The sequence below is a fragment of the Urocitellus parryii genome, chromosome X (genome assembly GCF_045843805.1).
Source record: "Urocitellus parryii isolate mUroPar1 chromosome X, mUroPar1.hap1, whole genome shotgun sequence".
Lineage (NCBI taxonomy): Eukaryota > Metazoa > Chordata > Mammalia > Rodentia > Sciuridae > Urocitellus > Urocitellus parryii.
In genome coordinates this window covers 37,817,626-37,840,694 of record NC_135547.1, presented here as the reverse complement: position 1 = coordinate 37,840,694, position 23,069 = coordinate 37,817,626, and the positions used below count along the sequence as shown (strand labels likewise).

The following is a 23,069-nucleotide window of genomic DNA, read 5'->3' as shown; positions in this document are numbered from 1 at the left end:
GTTTTTGTTTTATTTTATTTGTTTGTTTGGTTGGTTTTTTGGTTTGGTTGGTTTTTTTTGGACAGGTTTGTTTTTTTGAACACTCTCAGAGCTCCCCAACTACACCTGGCAGGGTTCTTGACACATAGTAAGTGTTCAATGAGTACTTATTACTTAAATGTTTTCTGATCTAAACCCCATTGTTCATGACCATCTTCGATGGACAAAATTTTTTAAAAAGAATTAAAAAGGTCATTTTTTAAAAAGTAATTAAAAACTAATCAAAGTAAGCTGGGTGCAGTGGTACACACATTTTTTAAAATGAAGACCATTTTTTGCAGTCACAATGTCAATATTTCCAATAACCTTGACATCACTCAAAATAGATGCAGTTATTGTGAAGGGCCATAGAGGAACCCTACTGAGGGACTTCAATCACATCAACATAGAACTCAGTCTACTTGGAAAGAGAAGAGGCTCCACATTGACAAATGTGGGGAAATAGAAAGTAAATGGCTACCACTTGCAGTATATAACATAATCAAAGGTGTTACACTGGGCTCTATTACAGGATAAGGTCTATGTATGCTCACTGCCCCTTCAGTGCATTATTCAGGAGAGTGGGGCTTCTGTTTAAATCTGAAATTTCCTGGGTGAATACACCTGCAGGGTTCAGATGAGGCCAGGTATTGCTTATTCAGTTTCTCAAACCCAGAAAAATGAGTTGATCCTTGAAAGAAATGACATGGAACTTGTTTCAAATTCAGCTGCTTTGAATCAGCAAGCCACAACATGTAAAAACAAGGACATTACAAAATTTTGAGATGTGATCTATATCTCTGAAAAAAGAACAGTTCAGTAGATTGATGAATAAGATCTAAGAGTTGTCCACCTAAGTAATAAGAGCCTAGAGTATAAGAACAATTTCTGATATGTTAATTGTGCAATGTATGCTCTTTATTGATTGGGGAAAGAGGTGTTGATTGAAGAAAATAACTTTTCTTCAGAGCTTTGACAGTATTGCTCCAATGTTGTCTTACCTATGACATTGCTGATGAGAAATCAGATATAAACATCATTCTGATTTCTTTGTATGTTACCTATTTTTCTCTGTGGAAGCCTTTAGAATATCTCTATACTCTGTGTTCTAAAATTTCATGAGGATATACTCTAGAAATTTCTCTTGTATTGTTTCTTTGCTATTTCTTTCTTTTGCTCTCTCTTTATTGAATTTCTATTAGTCAAATATTGGTTCTCCAAGACTCACCCTCTCTGTATCATATATTTTCTAGTACATCTTCCTCCCTTTGGTCTTTTTGTTCTACTTTCTTTGCTCTTTCCTCAACTCTATCTCATCTCTTCCATTGAATTTTATGTCAGTAATTTTTTTTTTATTTTATTTGCATCATGTCTTTTTTCTTCATATGATTTCCAAATATCCTATTCTTGTTATATGAATGTGATTTTTAATATATCTGAATCTACTATTATAGTGTTTTGTTTTTCATCTTTAATTTTCTCAAGGATTTTTTTTTTTTTGGAAGTTTGAACCCAGGGTGCTTACCACTGAGCCATATCCCCAGCCATTTTTATTTTTTATTTTGAGACAGGGTCTCACCAAGTTGCTTAAGACCTCGCTAATTTACCAAGGAGGCCTCAAACTTGTGATCCTCCTGCCTCAGCTCCTGGGATTACAGGCATGTGTCATCGTTCCTGACCTCTCAAGGGTCTATTTATTATTCTTTCATGTTGAAAGTTTTCCTCAAATGTCCTTTTTAAAATATTCTTTAGCTGTAGATGGACACAATATCTTTATTTTTATTTATTTACTTTTATGTGGTGCTGGGGATCAAACCCAGATCCTCATACACGCAAGGCAAGTGCTCTACCACTGAGCTACAACCCCAGACCTCAAATATATTTTGATCATTGATATTTTGTTCAAATTGAATAATGTAGCAATTAAAAAGTGATCAGAAGTTTTATACACATAAATAAGGAGTTGGCCATTTTGATGGAGGTGCCCTAAATGCAAAAGGGTAAAGGATTTTTCTCTTGGACCTGTCAATTTGTATAAAGAATGGCACTGAAATTCTTTGGAGCTCATGAAGGATTGGCTAGTCTGGCTACAGAGCATTCTGTTAATCGGACTGAGGAGGACAATGGGATGGGGGGATTACACTGTGTAAAAAATAACTTCATTCAACCCCCTTTCTGCCTTATATCTCACTTATTTCCTTTGTCAAATCATATAGGTATAGAAAACTGATGTATTGTTCCTTTTTGTCTGACATCTTGATGAGGCTCCAGTGGCTGTTGCTGCTCTCTAAGCTTCGCGATGCCACCCAAGGACGACAAAAAGAAGAAGGACGCAGGAAAGTTGGCCAAGAAAGACAAGGAGCCAGTGAACAAATATGGGGGCAAAGCCAAAAAGAAGAAGTGGTCCAAAGGCAAAGTTCGGGACAAGCTCGACAATCTAGTCTTGTTTGACAAAGCTACTTATGACAAACTCTGTAAGGAAGTTCCCAAACTATAAGCTTATTACCCCAGCTGTGGTCTCTGAGAGACTGAAGATTCAAGGTTCCCTGGCCAGGGCAACCCTTCAGGAGCTCCTCAGTAAAGGACTTATCAAACTGGTTTCAAACCACAGAGCTCAAGTAATTTATACCAGAAATACCAAGGGTGGAGATGCCCCAGCTGCTGGTGAAGATGCATGAACAGGTCCAATCAACTGTATATTTGTGGGGGTTTTTTGTCTTTTTTTATTGTTGTTTGTTCAAAACATTACATAGTTCTTGATATATCATATTTCACACTTTGATTCAAGTGGGTTATGAACTCCCATTTTTACCCCGTATACAGATTGCAGAATCACATCAGTTACACTTCCATCAATTTACATATTGCCATACTCATGTCTGTTGTATTCTGCTGCCTTTCCTATCCTCTACTATCCCCCCTCCCCTCCCCTCCCCCCACTCTTCTCTCTCTACCCCCTCTAATGTAATTCATTTCTCCCCCTTGTATTATTTTTCCCTTTCCCCTCACTTCCTCTTGTATGTAATTTTGTATAACCCTGAGGGTCTCCTTCCATTTCCATGCAATTTCCCTTCTCTCTCCCTTTCCCTCCCACCTCTCATCCCTGTTTAATATTAGTCTTCTTCTCGTGCTCGTCTTCCCTACTCTGTTCTTAGTTACTCTCCTTATATCAAAGAAGACATTTGGCATTTGTTTTTTAGGGATTGGCTAGCTTCACTTAGCATAATCTGCTCTAATGCCATCCATTTCCCTCCAAATTCTATGATTTTGTCATTTTTTAATGCAGAGTAATACTCCATTGTGTATAAATGCCACATTTTTTTTATCCATTCATCTATTGAAGGGCATCTAGGTTGCTTCCACAGTCTTGCTATTGTGAATTGTGCTGCTATGAACTTCAATGTAGCAGTGTCCCTGTAGCATGCTCTTTTTAGGTCTTTAGGGAATGGACCCAGAAGGGGAATAGCTGGGTCAAATGGTGGTTCCATTCCCAGCTTTCCAAGAAATCTCCATACTGCTTTCCAAATTGGCTGCACCAATTTGCAGTCCCACCAACAATGCACAAGTGTACCCTTTTCCCCACATAATCACCAGCACTTGTTGTTGTTTGACTTCATAATGGCTGCCAATCTTACTGGAGTGAGATGGTATCTTAGGGTGGTTTTGATTTGCATTTCTCTGACTGCTAGAGATGGTGAGCATTTTTTCATGTACTTGTTGATTGATTGTATGTCCTCCTCTGAGAAGTGTCTGTTCAGGTCCTTGGCCCATTTGTTGATTGGGTTATTTGTTATCTTATTGTCTAATTTTTTGAGTTCTTTGTATACTCTGGATATTAGGGCTCTATCTGAAGTATGAGGAGTAAAGATTTGTTCCCATGATGTAGGCTCCCTATTTACCTCTCTTATTGTTTCTTTTGCTGAGAAAAAACTTTTTAAGTTTGAGTAAGTCCCATTTGTTGATTCTAGATGTTAACTCTTGTGCTATGGGTGTCCTATTGAGGAATTTGGAGCCCGACCCCACAGTATGTAGGTCGTAGCCAACTTTTTCTTCTATCAGATGCCGTGTCTCTGATTTGATATCAAGCTCCTTGATCCATTTTGAGTTAACTTTTGTGCATGGCGAGAGAAAGGGATTCAGTTTCATTTTGTTGCATATGGATTTCCAGTTTTCCCAGCACCATTTGTTGAAGATGCTATCCTTCCTCCATTGCATGCTTTTAGCCCCTTTATCAAATATAAGATAGTTGTAGTTTTGTAGATTGGTTACTGTGTCCTCTATTCTGTACCATTGGTCCACCCGCCTGTTTTGGTACCAGTACCATGCTGTTTTTGTTACTATTGCTCTGTAGTATAGTTTGAAGTCTGGTATCGCTATACCACCTGATTCACACTTCCTGCTTAGCATTGTTTTTGCTATTCTGGGTCTTTTATTTTTCCATATGAATTTCATGATTGCTTTCTCTATTTCTACAAGAAATGCCGTTGGGATTTTGATTGGCTCAACTGTATATTTGAAAAAATAAAACTTTATTAAAACAACAAAAAAAGAAAACTGATGTATTAGTCAGCTTGGCATAACTATAATGAAGCATCTGAGGCAAATAACTTATAAAGAATAGGAGGTTTATTCAACTCACAGTTTCAAAAAATTGATATCTAAATGATGTGTAGCACAAGCTCAGTGAGGGTTGCCCTTGCCTGTATCATCTCATGACATAAATGGCCACAGTGGCTGCATATGTTGAAGCAAGTAAGTGATTACATCTTCAGCCAGAGGTAGAATCAGAGAGGACAGTCTTGATCTCACAGTTCTTTCTGGGGGAATTCCCAATGACCTAAGGACCTTCCACTAGGGTCCACTAGCATCACATTGCAGACGGAGCCTTCAATCCTGGGCTTTTGGGGGACATTTATCCAAATTATAGCAGCTGACTTTCCCTTACTATATCATTCCTCTTCAAATATTTTAAACTGTAGCTTCTCCCATATTGTTTCATCAATTACCATTCCTCCATCTGCTTCTTAGATTTCACCCAACTTTTATGCACTAATAGCCCCTTTTTCATTTTCTTCATTATTTTAAAGTTATAACTTTTGTGTTCTTCTGCAATCTTGAGATATTGAAGCAATACATTCATGTAATCTGTGTTAACTTACTGAAATATATAAATTTATTTGCATACAGCTTGAGTTCTTATGTTGCTATTCCTTCCACTTCTTGGAGTAGAGCACTAAAACGCATCAGATTCATTGCTGCGATAGGATCAAACTATACAGAAGTAAAAGATTATTTTACAGAATGAGAGACTGAAACATTAGAATAGTATACTTTTATATACTTCCATCTTTTTAAAAATATTTTTAGTTGTTGATGGACCTTTTATTTATTTATTCATATGCCATGCTAAGAATTGAACCCAGTGCCTCACACATGATAGGCAAGTGCTCTACCACTGAGCTACAATCCCAGCCTATATACTTCCTTCTTAAGCAAAATTTCTACACATAGACCAAGAATATCTGATATATTCTTTAGTACAATCAGGTCATTAGATACCATTAGACACTACTACTAGAGCTTATTTAAAAGTACATACTCGGTGTTTGTACAAATATGTCAAAATACACTCTACAGTCATATATTTCTAAAAAGAACAAATGAAATTTTTTTAAAAAGAAAAAAGTTAAGAAAAGAACATGTTGTGTTTTAATACAATAAATGATGAAGAAGACACAAGGAAAATAAAAGTTCATATTCTCAGGCCTCAGTCATACAGAAGGACTAGGATCAGACCAAGATTCTACATTTTTTAATTTTTATTTTTTTAGTTGTAGTTGAACACAATACCATTATTTTATTTATTTATTTTTATGTGGTACTGAGGATCCAATCCAGCGCCTCACACATGTTAGGCGAGCACTCTACCGCTGAGGCACAACCCCAGCCTCTTTTCATTTTTGAAAGAATTTCCTTAGTGAGAAGCACAGACCTGGTTAATAACCAGTGGAAGGCCATTCCCTCTTCCTCATTTCAACCTCTTTTCTTGCTGACTCCATGAGTACATGGCAGACATTAAAGTGCATGTTTTTATAGAGTAGTTGTTACATGGCTAATTTAATGCTACCTCAATGAAAACCCAATAAGCAATCAATTATAAAATTGACAGATTTAATGTTTGCTGAGTAAACTCACTTGCCTAAGTTTATCAATGTGATTGATAAGATGAAGACAGTATTTGGACCAATCATCATATGTAGTCCAAGCCAGAAGTTGCCATACCTTCTAAGTATCTAAATCAATAACAATGTAAGAAATTACAATATAGTGGTGCTAGACCTTAGCTATCCAAAAAACAAAGGGAAAAAAAAAAACGTGTACAAAGAAGAAATAAGCAATATCCTTGAATTCAAGCAATTTGTGTTAAGTTTTATTGGGGGGAAAGGGCTGTTTTTAAAAGGAAGAACTAGAGATCTAATTAATCCAACCCAAAATTATGGATTCACGGTCTTACTTTTAAATTCCACGAGTCCTTTTAGAAATTTCACCCCCCAAGGAAATCAAAAGTGAACCAAACAGTTGCTGAGTTGCTAATACTAGCAATGAATCTTAGACATAGCTTTAATGCTAGGACAAGAATATGTTCTAGTGGTTTGGGAGTCACATACACCTGGATTAAGAGTCTATGTTCCACAGTTTTCTAGCTGTATGACCTTGAACAAACTACTTAACCTCTCTAAGGTTTGGTTTCTTCCTTCTGTAGTTTCCAAAGTGAACCAAGTTATCTCAAGCTGTGGTGTCTCTGTTTAGGCCACTCCCTCTGCCTTGAATACCACCCACTTCCTTTAATGCTTAACTCCTACTTATCCCTCAGGTCTCAAATCCACATAGCATCTTCCTAGAAGCCTTGTTTTCCTAGTCAGATAATGCTCTTTTGTGTATCCTCCCCAAATGTCCTAAACATATCTTTAATCATAGTAAATATATGGTAACTGGTGGTTTTTAAAATTGTGTTTCTTCCATAATTTACGAATCAGCAAACTAGGACCCACTGGCAAAATCCGACCTTATGGCCTCTGTTTATACCACTCTCAAGATAAAATTACTTTTTTTTACATTTTAAAGGGTTAGTTTTAAAAAGAAGAATATATAGTTCATATGTGTCCCACATATCTCAAAATATTTACTATCTGGTCCTTTTTTCTTTTTTAGTTGTAGGTGGACACAATAATTTTATCTTATTTATTTTTATTTTTTTGAGGTGCTAAGGATCAAACCCAGAGCCCCAAATGTGCAAGGCAAGTGCTCTACCACTGAGCCATAGCCCCAGCTCCACTATCTGGCCCTTTATAGAAAAATATTTGATGAACCCTGCCATGGACCATAAGCAAATTGAGAGCGAAAACGCCTTTCATTTCACTGTATGTTATTAACCAGGTCTGTGCTTCTCACTAGCACAATGGCTGGCACATAATATACACTCTGATGCTTGTTTAATGAAAGAATGAATTAGTAAGTACAATCAGTATTTTTTTAAGTATAATTTATTATTGTCTGCCAATGTCCAAATAAAATGTTCTCCACTTGGGTAAGCTTTCCCTGACCCATGATAAAAACTTGTTCACGTCACAGAAATTTCTATTCATGTCTTTCTGAATAAACCATTCTAAGGTCACTCTAAGAGATTAAAAAAATACTGATTCAGTAATCAGTAGGTATTTAGTCGAAGAAATCAATCAAACTTTTTAGTCTTCACTCAAAAATAAGTCCCCTCTCCTTCCTTATGCTAAGGCCTATAGATTGTGGAGAAGGAGTGATAGGTTTTCATTTTTATGTCACACTTGCCAGCTCCTATGTGTATTTTCAAGAGTATAGAAGCAGAAACAGGGAATAGGAGGTTAAGGAAATAGGTAATTTTTTTTCCTTAGTGGAATGGCCTCCTACTCTCTGAGTCTTACTGAGAATCCCTCTTCTGCGATCTGAATGACCTAGATTGACACATTTCTATTTAAGTTGGTAATTCCTTCTTCTGGCCCCTAGGAATTCAGTGGTTATCTGTATCTTCCTGTTACTGGGATCCTTCCATCCCCCTCAGTGGCTTTATTAGATAAGGTCCAGAATGAACCTACCCTAGCTGTCTTTCTTAAGTGGCCCCCATTTGATTCCCAGAACTGTTTTGCCCAAATAGTGGGAATGCAGAGGAATCCCAACACAATCAACCTTGTCCTCCTGCCAAGGGTCATATTTGCTTTCTCAGAATAGAGTAAAACTCCAATCCTCCACCTCTCTACTGCAGGGGAAAAATATCAAGGTCTTGTGAAATACATTCTCACTAGGCTTGAAGTGAAGGAGGTACTGTCCCCCAAACCCATCACTCCTTTGGAAGGTAGAGTGGAGTCTTAGCCTGGCACCAGCTCTCTGCAAAGAAAGGTTTTTACAAATTTCTCTTCTGACACCCCTCCATGATATTTTTTTTTTATTTCTTGGAAACTGTTCTGGATCATTTCCCTTGTAAATTTGGTATATGATAACCTAGTTTTGGAATTTCTTATCTATTATAGGGCATCCATTATGCTTTCCTGGAAACTTGAAATTAAATATTATTAACATAACTCTTATCTTTTTTCTAATTAGGTAAGAAAACTACCCCTGATGAAACCTCCAGTTAGATTCATGTTAAGCTCATCCTCTTTTGGCATGTACCAATTTGAGACAATATTTACTAAGCATCCATAATATGTGCTTTAGACATATTTTCTCATATAAACTTTCCTTTATAATTTCCTATTTTATGAATGAACAAACTGAGTCACAAAGAAATTAACTGATTTTCTAAAGATAATTCAGAAAATGTAGATTAAATCTGAGGCTATATAACTTCAAAGTCCCTGATCTTTCTGCTACTCCATGATCTTGGAAAGTTTCCACCAAAATACTCCAAATGGCAGAGGAGAGTGAATATGTATCCTTGGGAAAGTCTGAGTAGCCCCAAAAGACCCCACCACAAGTGAAAAATCTCTCTGAACTTTCATGCTTAATCATAAAAATGCACGCAAATTTACATTCAATTCATCTATGTTTATTGTCATATAAAGTATGTTTGAAATTATCTCTTAAATGACCCATATTCTCCCTATCCCAATATTCAAGTAAAATCATTCCTCAAGGAAAATATAGTGGGTTTATACTTTACATTCATGAATTTTGACAATACTCCTCCAACTTGAGAAACAGATAACAGATGGTACTAATAAGGCATTACAGATTTCAAGGAGCACCTCAACCCATGTAACCACTGGAATGAGGGAAATACAAGAGACAAAACTGCAAGAGTTATTAAGAATGTAGAAACAAAGGGATAATCACTGCATTAATCCTTTAAAAAATTTTTAGTTGTAGATGGGCACAATACCTTTATTTTTTAATTAATATATTTTAAATTAATACATGTGGTGCTGAGGATCAAATCCAGTGTCTCACAAGTGCCAGGCAAGTGCTCTACCAATGAACTACAACCCCAGGCCACTGCTTAATTCTTAAAGATTGGCAAGACACTAATACCATTCCTACTATAGTTATTGTATTAAAAATTGTTGAGGACCAGGTATTGTTGGATGAATGATCCTCTAATGATTGAATGATACTGGAGAAGTGACATGGGGACATTTAGCTGTTTGTAACTTGGAGGCCATGGAGCACAGAATTGAGGGAGAGGCAGTCCTTAGCTGTCATTTGGCTCTCAAAGAAGTCTAAGATGCATAGAGGTTAAAAATCACTGATGTATGGGCGCTTGGATTGTAGCTCTGTGGTAGAGCCTTTACCTAGCATGTGTGAGGCACTGGGATCGATTCTCAGCACTGCATGTAAATAAATTAATAAAGTAAAGGTCCACTGACAATTTTAAAAGTATTTTTTTTAAAAAGCACTGCTATAAGGCTGGGATTGTGGCTCAGCAGTAGAGCTCTCACCTAGCATGGCCAGGACCCGGGTTCGATCCTCAGCACCACATAAAAATAAAGGCATTATGTTATGCCCATCTACATCTAAAAAATAAAATATTTTAAAAAGAGTTTTAAAAAAATAAATAAGTAAATAAAAAGCACTGCTATAGAGAACAGAACACAGACCTTGGGATCATTGTGCCTTGTTTTCAAATCCTGTCTCTAGGCTTAGTAAACTTCATGACAGGCTTTCTCTCTAAACCTCAGTTCCCCATTTATAAAATGAGGGTCATAATACCCAAGACACAACATTACTGTGAGCATTAAATGATGTTCTTTGTGCTAAATGCTTTATACTGAGTAGGCACTCAAGAAATGTTAATCTCCTTCTTACTATGTAAAAGATGGTAAGGGCATTTAAACTACAGATGGACACATTTCTAATTGAACATATAAGTTTTCTTCAAAACTTATATATTCTTATATGTTCTACCCTCAACCAGAAATCCGGGCTGAGGTTAAATTTCTACAAAACATTCAAATTAAGTGTATTAAGGGCTGGGGTTGTGGCTCAGTGGTAGAGCACTTGCCTAGTGCATGTGAGGCCCTGAGTTCAATCCTTAGCATATCATAATAAATAAATAAATAAAAACAAAGGTAATGTGTACAGCTAAAAGAGATAAGTATTTTTTTAAAAAAATTAAGTGTATTACCTTGGTGCCTAAAAAAAGTTTTCCAAAGCTAGAAACACAAACAAAGGCATACATTCTGTTTGGAAAGTTGAACTTATTTAAATATCATCATATGCTGGCATGTTTGGCTTCAATTGTAAACATATAATGCTGTAAGACCTAAAATGAAAAATCTTATAGATTGAGCAAGAGATTTGAGCCTTTTCAATGACATATAAAGCAGTTTTTATGAAGAAAGAGTGCCTTAGCTGATCTTACAGATTCATGAAGAAGCCTTGAAGGGGTTAAAGTGGAAGGCTTACACAAACTTTGCTTTCTGGCTTCTGTCTTATCTCCTCCTTCTCTCTGGGGCTCTACACCGCTAAGGCAGAGAGGAGCTGGATCGCTACCTTTCCTGCATACTCTAAACTGTTGCCTGCAAAGGAGGAACTGGGGACTTAACTAATCCAGGCTGCTTCCATTCAAGTGTTCCAGTCGGCACATATACATCCAAACAGATTTCTCTTTGCTCTTTGGAGCTTACAAGAAACAGGCATCTAAAACTGCACTCTGAAGCTGTAAGTGGTAACTGGCATTTTAAGTAACTAATAGAAGGTGCTTTTCTGTTTTTTTTCTGAAAAGGGCTGACTCTTGAGGAAGATGAAAGAGAAAGCATACTTTGCATGAACATAGTCCTGTTTCTTTGGCAAAACAAGGGTTTGTTTTTTTTTTTTTTTTCATTCTATTTTCCAGATACTCCAGAGATGTTCCTGAACAAGTTGCCTGTTGGTGCAAGCTTCAGAAGGGATACCTAAATGGCCAGCCCCAATCGTACTGTGAGCCAGGAAAGGTAAGAGAGATTTGAAAATATAATGATGCTATTCATAGTGAAGTGAGCGACATTATTTTATTTATCGGCAGGTGTGACAAATAGGCACCATCTGTAGGAGAAGATACAGCAACTCCCACTTGTGCAAGCTTATTACTTAATGGCTCCAGCCATTGAAGGAGCACTTGCTGCTGAAATTGCTTTTTCATAGGCTGATATGAAACTGGATACTCTAACAGTTCCAACCTCCCTTAGTTTTTTCTTCCTCTCTGGGCAGATACATACAAACAGAATGTGTTAACTCTTGAAAGCTGTTTCAACTGATATTTTTGATTTTCTTTTCTGAATTGTTCCACGGATCATTTTTCTTAGCTGTTTGATGGGATTTCAGCTCTGGAATTATACAGGCAGGAGTCACACAGAATGTGTAAAATGACCAGTGGGTTGTTTTCAGCACATTATCAATAAAAAAATGAAAATAACTACTAGGAGCACCTCAAGGACCAAAACTGGGTTAAGGGCACATTATTTCTATATCCCTTACACTGAGCTCAGTGTCTACAACTTGGCAGACACTCAATAAAGATTTGTTGAATAAATGTCAGTCTGATTTTGGAAGCCATGCAGAACTTTGTTACTAATTGAATAAGTTATGCTCCATGTACGTATAATATGTTAAAATACACTCTACTGTCATGCATATCTAAAAAGAACAAATAAAGATTTAAAAAATGAAAGAAATGAGTTTCACCAGAGGAATCCCTCTTGGACTTGATAGATGAAGAAAGATCCACATACTCTCTTGTCATATAAATGAGCAAAATTCATGATCTATGAGTGTATTTTATTTTGTTTCCGTGAGGTTATATATATTATGCTAACATCAAACATCACTGAGGACTTGGCATTTAAGTGTTCATACTAAAAATACAAGAAGCTTTTTGTTACCAGATGTTTTATTTACCAAGTTAATGATGAAACATGCAAACAGAAAATTAAGGGTGCATTTGAAACTGGAGTTTTGAGATGAGACTAAATTCCCTATGTCACCAATTTCTTTCTGGGTTTTTTGTCTCACAAATTTGAAGAGTAAAATACACAGACTATAGCAGAAGGGAAGAGTAAATGGTATAGGATTTATTTACATGAGAAGAGATAGAACTCCTGCCACGTGGGAGGGGGCCAGGTAGCAGAAAATCCCCTGTTGGTGTGCCAACTTAGGTGTTTATATATGATTCTGGGTAGAGCATGGACCAAAATCTATGTTAAACAGGCATTGAAAAAGTATCAGCTGTATCCTTTAGCCTGAGTTTTAATCCTTCCTATAACTCCCACTGGGTTTACCTCCACCTATCACCCCCTCATCCCTCCCCTCCCCTAACCTTCTGGGACAAAGGAGCTGGCCAAAGGAGTTCCCATGGGTGGAGCCTCAAGGTCTTTTACATTTGAAATAAGCCTTGATGGTGCCATTAATATTTCTAAGAGTTAACCTCTTGGTGTGGTTTCTTCATTGGAACAAGACCTCAATTGGGGCCCATCACTTCTGATTGCTGACCTTTCACTATTCTTATTCACATTCACTTCATTCAAGGGTATTTTTATTTACATTAGAAGTAAAGTAAACCAGATATTCAGGTTAATGTTGAACACTAGACACTTCTCTCCACTTTCTTTTCTTCCTCCCTTCTTCCCCAATTCTTTTTTGGTTCCCTTACTTTTCTCCCCCATAATCACTCATTTCCTCCCACATCCTTCATTCTCTTTTCTCACCTTTCACATTTCTTTCCTTCCCTCCTCTCCCTTTTCTTCCTTCCTTTTCTCCTATCCTTTCTTTTCCTAATTCCCCATTCCTCACTCTCCTTATCCCTCAACAGTTTTCAATCACTTTTACAAAGACTGGAAAATGAGTTTTTATTTATGGGCTTTTCAGAAAAGACTGCAGGATACTAAACTGATTCTATAAAGTTCTTCCTACAATAATTCCATTCCTCAGAATGAATATAATTTTTTTTTCCTTTTTTGTGCCAGGGATTGAACCCAGGGATACTTAAACATTAAGCCACATCCAAAGCCCCTTATTTCTTATTTTGAGACAGAGTCTTGCTAAATTGCTGTGGCTGGCTTTGAACTTGTGGCCCTCCTGCCTCAACCTCCCGAACTGCTAGGATTACAGTCATGCGCCAATGTGCCTAGCAAATTATTGTTCCCTTTGAAATTATAGAGGTTTTTTTTCTAAATGGTGCAGAGGTTTTAATGGAGCATTCATAGTATCTGTGAAATTCATTAATTAATTAGCAAAGAAAGCCATGACAATCCTGTTTAGAAAGCTTTTGTAAGAAGTTCTAATAGATCCAGAACCAGAATTAAAAAAAAGAGAATTCTCCAATACCTGACTTTTCATCCATTCATTTCAAAGTCCTTAAATATATTAAGGACTTAGTCCTTATTGAGATTAGACTTGTCTGAATTAAATAGGGTGTTTGGTGTCCTGCAAACTACAAAGGTTTTGAGAAATTATGTGACTAGTTTTCTCAACCCTCAGAGGAAACATTTAAAGAAATTGACAACTGTAGGTGAGATTACTGTTGTCTAAACCTCTCCAAGATTCATTTAATTCTAATAAATATTTAACAAATATTCGGACCTAAGGAAAATTCAGGGTTGATTGTGTAAGAGACAAGAAATGTACTAGAAATCATTATAAAATCATCTATTAGACACAATTAGACTTTCTAAAACTTAAATATAAAATTTAACCCAACTCCTGTAATTTTCTTCTAAAAATGTGTAACTGAAATAGCAAATCAAAAGCAAAGTTTTTAATATTCCTTAATTCTGTACTACAATCTGGGATTTATTCTCCTTTACACAATAAGAGACTGGGGAGTAAAGGAGGAGAATAAAAGGGAAAGGGAAATCCAGGCTCTTCTCTGAGTTATACAGTCAGTCTTTCATACCCAAGAGTTCTGCAACTGCAGATTCAATCAACCATAGATTCAACCAACTGCAGACCAAAAATATTTGAAGAAAGGGGCTGGGGTTGTGGCTCAGTGGTGGAGTGCTTGCCTAGCATGCATAAAGCACTGGTTTTGATCCTCAGCACTATATAAAAAATAAATTAAATAAAAATTAAAAAGGTATTGTATCCACCTACAACAACAACAAAAAAAAGTTTTAAAAAAATATTTGAAGAAAGCCTAGCATGATGGTAGATATTCGTAATCCTAGCAGCTAGGGAGACTGAGGCAAGAGGAGTTCAAGACAGCCTCAGCAACTAGCTGACACATTTCTAGGTAACAAAGGCTGGGGATGTAGCTCAGTGGCAGAGTGCTCACCTAGGATGTGTGAGTCCCTAGGTTCAAGTCCCACTATTACCAAAAAAGAAAGGAAGGAAAAATTTTTGAAAACAAACTACATCTTTACTGATTATGTACAGACTTTTGTTTGGTGATGATAAACAGTAAGTATAATAACATATTTAGATAGCACTTACATTGCATTAAATATTATAAGTAATCTAAAGATGACTTAAAGCAAACAAGAAGATGTGCATAAATTATATGCAAATATTATGCCATTTTTTATTAGGAATTTGAGCATCATTAAGAATTTGGTATCTAGAGGTTCTAGAACCATGCCCCACAGATAGTAAGGTCTGATTCTATTAGAAACCAAATCAGAGATAAAAGAAGATTGTTCTTTTTCTAGTTATTGGTGGTAAGTGCATTTATTCAATCATATTCATGTATTTATTCTGTTATTATTAAGTGGCTACTGTGAGCACAGCTATGTAGGGCATGGAATGTTAAAAGATTTCCTCAAGCAGTTTATAAGTTAGTATTTAGGGGGAAATGCATCTGATGGATATCTACAATATTGGGAAAGAGTTATTTCTCTAAGAGAGATACAAGACATTATAGGAATTAAGACTGGGGTGGAAAATCAAGGTCAGCTTCATGGACTGAACCCTAAAGAATGGTACCATTTCCTTATGCAAATATATGTGAATATGGAAGGAACTTTTGAACCAAAAACCTAGAAGCAGGGAAGTATGTGGGCTTATATCCAAAGGATTTAAGATTAGGATTCTACAGTTACACATCCACATCAATATTTATAGCAGCACAATTCACAAGAGCTAAGCTATGGAGTCAACATATGTGCCTTTCAACAGAAGAATGGATAAAGAAACTGTGGTATATATATACAATGGAATTTTACTCAACCATTAAGAAGAATAAATTTATGACATTTTCTAGTAAGTTTATGCATCTTGAGACTATCACGCTAAGTGAAATAAGCCAATCCCCCCTCCAAAAAAAAAAAAAAAACAAACAAAAGCTAACCTACAATGGGGGTAGGGGGAGAACAGAACTTCAGTAGATTAGACAAATGAGAATGAAGGGAAGGGAGGGGTATAGGAAAAAGAAAGACAGTGGAATGAATTTGACCTAACTTTCCTATGTACATATAGCATTACACCAGACTGAATCTCACCATCATGTACAAGAATGGGGTCCTAATTATAATAGATATATTCCATGCTTGTATAATTATATCAAAATGGGTTCTACTTTCATGTATATAAGAAGAACCAATTTTAAAAAAAGAACAACTACTATAGTTTGACTAGAAAGGAGGATAATGGAAGGAATTAAGTTTAAGGTCAGCCTAGGCATTGACAGCCTTGAACGAAAAGCTAAGGAGAATAAAGTGGAATAAAGTCCAAAGGCAATAAGGAGACTCAAAGGGCTTCCAAAACTTTATTCCTTTTTCATCCTACTAGAATAGTCATAAATAGTATAGTAATAGCATGTAGAGTAAAATGAACAAGTTGAATAATACTCACAGATATACTTTTTTGAAAAATAAACATAACTTTTAAAACAAATAAAACTATCATTTAGGCATGGGGTGTATGTGAATATATAAATAAAAGGAAAGTAATGATTAATTAAATTCACTGTATTTGGCACTTCTGGAGAGAAAGGTAAGAGGTCAAGATGGGGGGAGCATATGCAGGTATGTCAGTTGTGACATTCTCACTCTTAAATTTGGTAGGTGTTTGTTCACAGGTGTTTGTCTATGGGTGTTCATTATATTAAGTAAACAAATAAAAGAGGACCTGAATTTACCAATGATGACAATGTTTTGCAAGTCAAGGAGTATGGCTTATCCAATTCTGTGTATTTGAGATCCAAGGGGGAATAAAAGGATACTATAATACAACAGGGGACTTTCCCAGCTGGCTTACATTGCCAGTGTTTCTTTCTCCTTCCACTTCTCTTCTGGGAGGCAGGTAAATGAGTAACTTATGAGATATAGAGGTGAAAAATATCCATCGAGTGGGCTGGTGATATAGCTCAGTAGGTAGAATGCTTGCCTTGCATGTACAAGGCCCTGGGTTCAATCCCCAGGACCACACACACACACACACACACACACACACACACACACCAAAAAAAAAAAATCCATGGAGTTTTCTGGGCTAGTACCATTCTTTTTTTGTTTTGTTTTGGTACTGAGGATTGAACCCCGGGGTTGCTTAACCACTGAGCAACATCCCCAGCCCTTTTAATTTATTTTTAGTTATACATGGATACAATATCTTTGTTTATTTTTATGTGGTGCTGAGGATAGAACCCAGTGCCTCATATGTGGGAGGCAAGTGCTCTGTAACTGAGCCACAACCCTAGCCCTTTATTTTTTATTTAGAGACAGGGCCTCTCTAAATTGCTGAGGCTGGCTTTGAACTTGTGATCCTCCTGCCTCAGCTCTGAGCCCCTGGGATTACACCTCTGTGATTACACAGATGTGCCACCACGTCTGGCTTGGGCTAGAACCATTCTTTAGGAAAGGAGCTGCAGGGAGAAGAGCTGGTGAGAAATAAAACAATTCGGATAGACCATCTATATATGCAACATTTTTAATACCTAGGGGGCAGCTGAGATCAAAGGATGCCTCTGTGTGAACTGCTTGGGACTGTCAGAGTCCTGAATTTGAAGTGCTTTGTTTTAAAGTGATACTTCTCAGCCTTAGCTGCCTATCAAAATCAACTGTAGAGCTTTTAAGTAATACAGATGATCATACCTCACACAGACCTAATGAATCAGAATTTCTGGTATATATATTTTCCAAAAGCTTAGTAAGCAATACTGAAGTACAACAAGGACTAAAAAAACATTCCCTGAAGAGTGTACTTAGAAACCTTAAGTGGATGACTTGTTACAAGCAAAGATTCCAGGGTCCTATCCCCAGAGATTCAGACCTAGGAAGCAAAGGACAGAGCCTGGGAATCTACATTAAATAGACACCCTTCAGGGTGCATTATTCTGATGAAAGGACTTCCCTGGGACCACACTAAGAAACCTTGCCTCCAAAGTTTCAAAACCCTAGGGCCTCAAGTGATTATTCTGTGTATTCGTTTCCTAGAGCTGCCATAACAAAGTTACATAAATTAGGTGGCTTGAAACAACAAATTTATTCTCTCAGGTCTGGAGGCTAGAAGTCTGAAATCAAGGTATCAACTGGGCCACACAAACTCTGGATCTGCAGGGTAGAATCCTTCCTTGCCCCTTCTAGCCTCTGGTGTTTGTTGGCAGTCCTTGGCATTTCTCGACCCACAGATGCAGCAGTCCATCTCTGTTTCTTTCTTCCTGTGTGACTATCTTCTCTTCTTATAAAGACAATAGTCGTTGGATTAGGGCCAATTTAATGTCCTCATTTTAACTCGATTACATCTGCAAAGACCTTATTTCCAAATAAGGTCACATTCACAGATACTGAGGGTAAAGGACATCAGCATATCTTGCATGATACAATTCAACATATGACACTATTTTAATTACTATTTAAAAGGAGGATTTACAATCAATAAAAGAAATTAACTATATTCTTTATATGGACTGTTTAGAGAAAAAAATAAATAAAACAATAGTTAGCCCTCACGGGGCAGCGCTCAAAGAATCACCAGAAAAAGTTGAGTTTAAAATGCATGTTCCTGGGCCTTGATCCCAAATAACCAGAAATCAAAATAGATGTACCTTTAAGTATGGCAAAAATGTTTCTTAGATCATTGCTCCCAAGATTGGAGAAAGAGACCCTCTGTCTTTGCTTTTGTTTCTTGTGAACCACATGGCTCTGAGTGGGAAGTAGGGACAATAAGTTAGTAGACTAAGATACAGATTGCCAAAGATATAGGTAATGTTGGCTAGGAAATATAAATTTAAAGCTGAGCACTCCTAGGTGAAAGGGCAAAATTGAAGATGATAGGAAGAATAATGTGATTGTTGGAGCTATTTCTACTAACTCTCCTTGGCTATGTTAACAAGAGACAGAACTAGGCTACACTGTCAGCAATCTGCTACTATTGCACATATAAGTGTGACAGGTGATGGTTGTTTATATTGTTTATTTTAGTCACCCATATTTAATATTAATGTTTGGAATGGCAAACTAAATAATTTTGAGAAACTTCAACAGTCAATAGTTGACCTTATTTACACACTGGAAGGTTTTTGCCAAAAATGACAAGGTTCTGTTTTGGCTAATAATGAAGGATGCATTTATTTGCTAAGAATAGACATGTTCTGTCAATTCTTTGTGGTCTACGAATGCTGGGAAAAAAATGTGTAATCTCACCCCATAGACATAAATGAGAACAAAAAAGGAGAAGCCTGCATTCCTGAATATTCCATGATTCATTAAGGTGACAATTGGCACTAGAACCTGGACATTGAAAAATGAATCCTTAAATTTAGGTTTTCTATGTTTCAATGGTAGGCTTTTCTGATTAAGATAGATCTGTCATTCCCAGTCCTGGTTATAAGTTAAAGTTACTTGGGGAGATTTTTAAAATTAACAATCTGCCTGGAATGGTGATGTGTGCCTGTAATCCCAGCTACATAGGAGGCCAAAGCAGGAGTATTACAAATTGGAGGCCAACCACTGCAACTCAGTGAAAACCTGTCCCAAAATAAAAAGAGCTGCGGATGTAGCACAGTGGTAGAGCACCCATATACTGAAAAAATAAATAAAAACTAAAACAAAAATTAATGCTTGGGCCTCAACCCAGATCAATACAGTCAAGATCTCTAAGTGGTGCCCAGGTTCCTATGTTGTAGGGACAAACGAGGCAAGGCACCAAATATAGCAGGAAACAGTTTTATTTGGCTGCATCCAGGTTCAGAGGGCACAGCTTTTGCTGTAATCAATTAATCTCCTGAACCCCAAGTTCAGGTAGTTTCAGTATTTTATACCCAGCGTGTAAGGGGAGGGGCTCAGAAGTTCACAGTCTGCAGAAGTTCACATAAAAGCAGCTTTTTCTTTCACTGTTCTGGGCATGTTTACCCTTCAAGGACAACACCTGAGAAGCGGAGAGCTTCTCTCTTTTCTTTCCTCCCCCTGCCAGCTGTTACCATGGAGCCCATTTGTAACTTATCTTAAAAATATAGACATCTCTGTGAAGCCCAGCTCAAGGCCAAAGGCCTTGTTTGCACATTTCTTCAAAGTACTATACTGAATACGTTTGTGAAAAATTAGTAAGGGGGTGTCCAGCACCTGGAGTGCTGGAAACTTCCTGGCCAGTGGCCAAGTAAACAGGGCAACATGAAGATAGGAAGTTTATCTACATTGGACTCTTTTGCAGAGACTCTTTTGCCGACAGTCCTAAAATCAGCCATGGTGAAGATTTCTGGAGAAGCCCAGTTAAGACTTTTCTGTGGAGAAAGGGGGTGCCACTTCATCTACTGTGATGATTGTTATGTAGAAATCTAAGTTGGATTCAAGGCCTATATGTTAATAAGGACTTCAGGTGAATTTTATGGTCAATTAGTATGAGAAAAACTCCTAATCTTCCCTAGTTATTAGCTGCCTTTTAGTGATCTCATTTTTTCGTTAACCTTACTTTTTTTTTGGGGGGGGGTATGGGGATTGAACTCAGTGACATTCAACAACTGGGCCACATCCCTAGCCCTATTTTGTATTTTATTTAGAGACAGGGTCTCACTGAGTTGCTTAGCACCTCTCTGTTACTGAGGCTGGCTTTGAACTTGCGATCCTCCTGTCTCAGCTTCCCAAGCCACTGGTACCACTGTGCCTGGCTCTTTAACCTTTTAATAGCTATTTTCTGCATAGGGAAAAAAAACATTCAAAATTATGGAAACTCATTATTTTTAAACTAATTTGCTATAGCACACCATTTTGCAATGTATCAGTTCATTTCTAGTTCAAAACAAATTGCCATCTGTTTGTCTTAGATACCTAAATCTTTTTTTTTTTTTTTCAGGAAAATAAATCTGTGGAAGAATCTTAAGAACCAAATTTTTTGAGCCTAAACCTACTGCTGTCAGCATCTCTGAGACCTTCTCCATCTAAGAATTGCCAGGTCTGACAACACTTTCACTACAGCCTACAGTGAGGAATGTCAACAAAGCTATAGTAAATTCATGTCCTTCTAGACTTACAATCCTCAATCTGTGCACCTGGGCAGGAACTTGACCATCTCCAACCTCAGGAAAGATTCAGAAAGAAAGACAAGACTCAGAAATGCTGAGTCAGAAATTTACAAAATCTTTTAAGAATTTTCAAGAAGAACCCAATTAAATCCACATAATTAGTCCACACATTTAGATGAGCTATAGATAAAAGGGAGCCCTTTCTCCCTCTACCAAAACAGAGTAAAAGTCTGATATAATACTCTAAGAGATTCTTGCCCCCATACCAGTATTATAAAGCAGCTTTACCATATTTATTTTAATCAGTATAAGAATAGGAGTGTGATAAATAAAGTTTATTTACATTTTTTTCAAATTAAGAAATTCTGATCAAATGTACTTGGGAGGGGCTGGGATTTTGGCTCAGTGATAGAGCACTTGCCTAGCAAGTGCAAGGCCCTGGGTTCGATCCTCAGCACCACACAAAAATAAATAAATAAATAAAATAAAGATATGGTGTTTAACTACAACTAAAAAATAAATATTAAAAAAAAATCTACTTGGGAGGGAGGAAGTTAAGGGTGTGACAATTGCCAAATTAGAACATCACTGTTTTTTGGCTTGTGCAGTACTGATTCCTCTCTAAGAAAGATTGGTTCGCATAATTGGTGGAACATCACCAATATATTCAGAGACAGGCTAAGAGACTGTGGAATGCCTCAAGGGCAATAGAAATAAAATACAAACAGGTATTGGCTCAAGACCTTAGTGATGACGGAGGTGCACTTTAAGTACCATGGAAATCTCACTGGACGGGCCCATTTTCCCACTCTGGCAACAGAGGTTGACAACACGTCAGACAAGTATTCCAACCTGTACATGTATGTGGGCTTGTTCTTGAGCCTCCTGGCCATTCTCCTCATCCTGCTCTTTACCATGCTCCTTCGGCTCAAACATGTCATCTCACCCATCACCTCTGAGAGCACAGAAAGTGTTCCTCAATTCACTGATGTAGAGATGCAGAGTCGAATCCCCACTCCTTAAAGCCAGGATGAAGATGAGATCTCAGTAAACCCTGGTATGTTGATGTCCAGGAAAGCTTGCTTTTCTACATGAAACTTCCTATGTAACAACAAGCTGTTCATGTTTTCTTCATGTTATTCTTCATTTTGACTCTGCTTGTAGAATATCTAAGAGGTTTAAGACTGGAAGGAATATAGGAAATGGCAGCTGGATAGGAGGGCAGGTTTCCATGGTTACTAAAGAGAGCCTGGGCCTCGAAGAAACCTCAGACCACAAAAATTTGTATGTAACTGCCGTTAAAACACAAGACCGCTGGAAGCTCCAAGAGCAAATAAGGAGAATTTGCCTCTGAAAGGTATGATTGTCCCAAAGGGTGCCCCAAGAAAAGGACAAGTCTTAATTGATCACTTCAGCCATAAAGAATTACCTGTGCTGACATAAAGCTAAACCATGTCAGAGTTTAAAAGAGACCACTAACCTTTTTCCAAAAGAGCAATGATTTGATCATCTTAGACAATCAGATTTGTCCCAAATGAAGAAGAGAGTTAAAGAAACTGTTTGAATTTAAAGAGTAAGTTTGCAGGAAGAAGTTCCTGTGAATGAACTCTCCTAGTGAGAGAAAAAAAAATGTGCATACTATATCTGTGTTATTATTATTACTGGACTTTAAAAAATTCAGATAATGGCAGATGTATTACTAAAATCTGGAATGATGAGCTGCCCCAAAATCAAGGGAAAAATAAGGCAAAATGTTCTCATAATAAGGAACCCTATATTAAACGTGCAGTTTCTTTGTCTTTTGCTCCCTCCCTGTCACACTCTAGGATTGAGTTACACACAAATGTGAACTTTGTTTAAAGACGGCTTTGGCAAAGAAAACTCAACTGTACTTTAAAGCATAAGTGAAATGATCTTGGTTTTCTGTCATTAAATAACTGGGGCTTTGTACAAATTATTCCAGCTTTCTAAGTTCCAGGTTTTTCTTGCTGAAAAATTTTCAGAGAGTTATTTAGTCATCACTAGACTTTTTAGAAAAACAGAGAGAGAAGGACTAAACAATTCTCTCCAACAAATCCTTATTGAAATCAATGTCCTCAAATGTCACATTTGTCTTTCCCAGAAAATGCTCTCTCTTCTTGATTCCTGCCAAAAG

At 37.1% G+C, this 23,069-nt stretch overlaps 1 protein-coding gene and 2 pseudogenes across 1 annotated transcript; all 3 read left to right on the top strand.

Annotated features, from left to right (window-relative positions):
* The first annotated feature begins 300 nt into the window (after positions 1-300).
* LOC113188490 (large ribosomal subunit protein uL6 pseudogene) lies at positions 301-841 on the top strand (annotated as a pseudogene).
* Positions 842-2,317: 1,476 nt separating this feature from the next.
* LOC113188491 (small ribosomal subunit protein eS25 pseudogene) lies at positions 2,318-2,721 on the top strand (annotated as a pseudogene).
* An 18,943-nt stretch (positions 2,722-21,664) lies between these two features.
* Positions 21,665-21,937, top strand: Sertm2 (serine rich and transmembrane domain containing 2). Its single transcript, XM_026396772.1, has one exon. It carries the CDS (start codon positions 21,665-21,667, stop codon positions 21,935-21,937), a length of 273 nt encoding a protein of 90 aa, XP_026252557.1.
* The last annotated feature ends 1,132 nt before the right edge of the window (positions 21,938-23,069 follow it).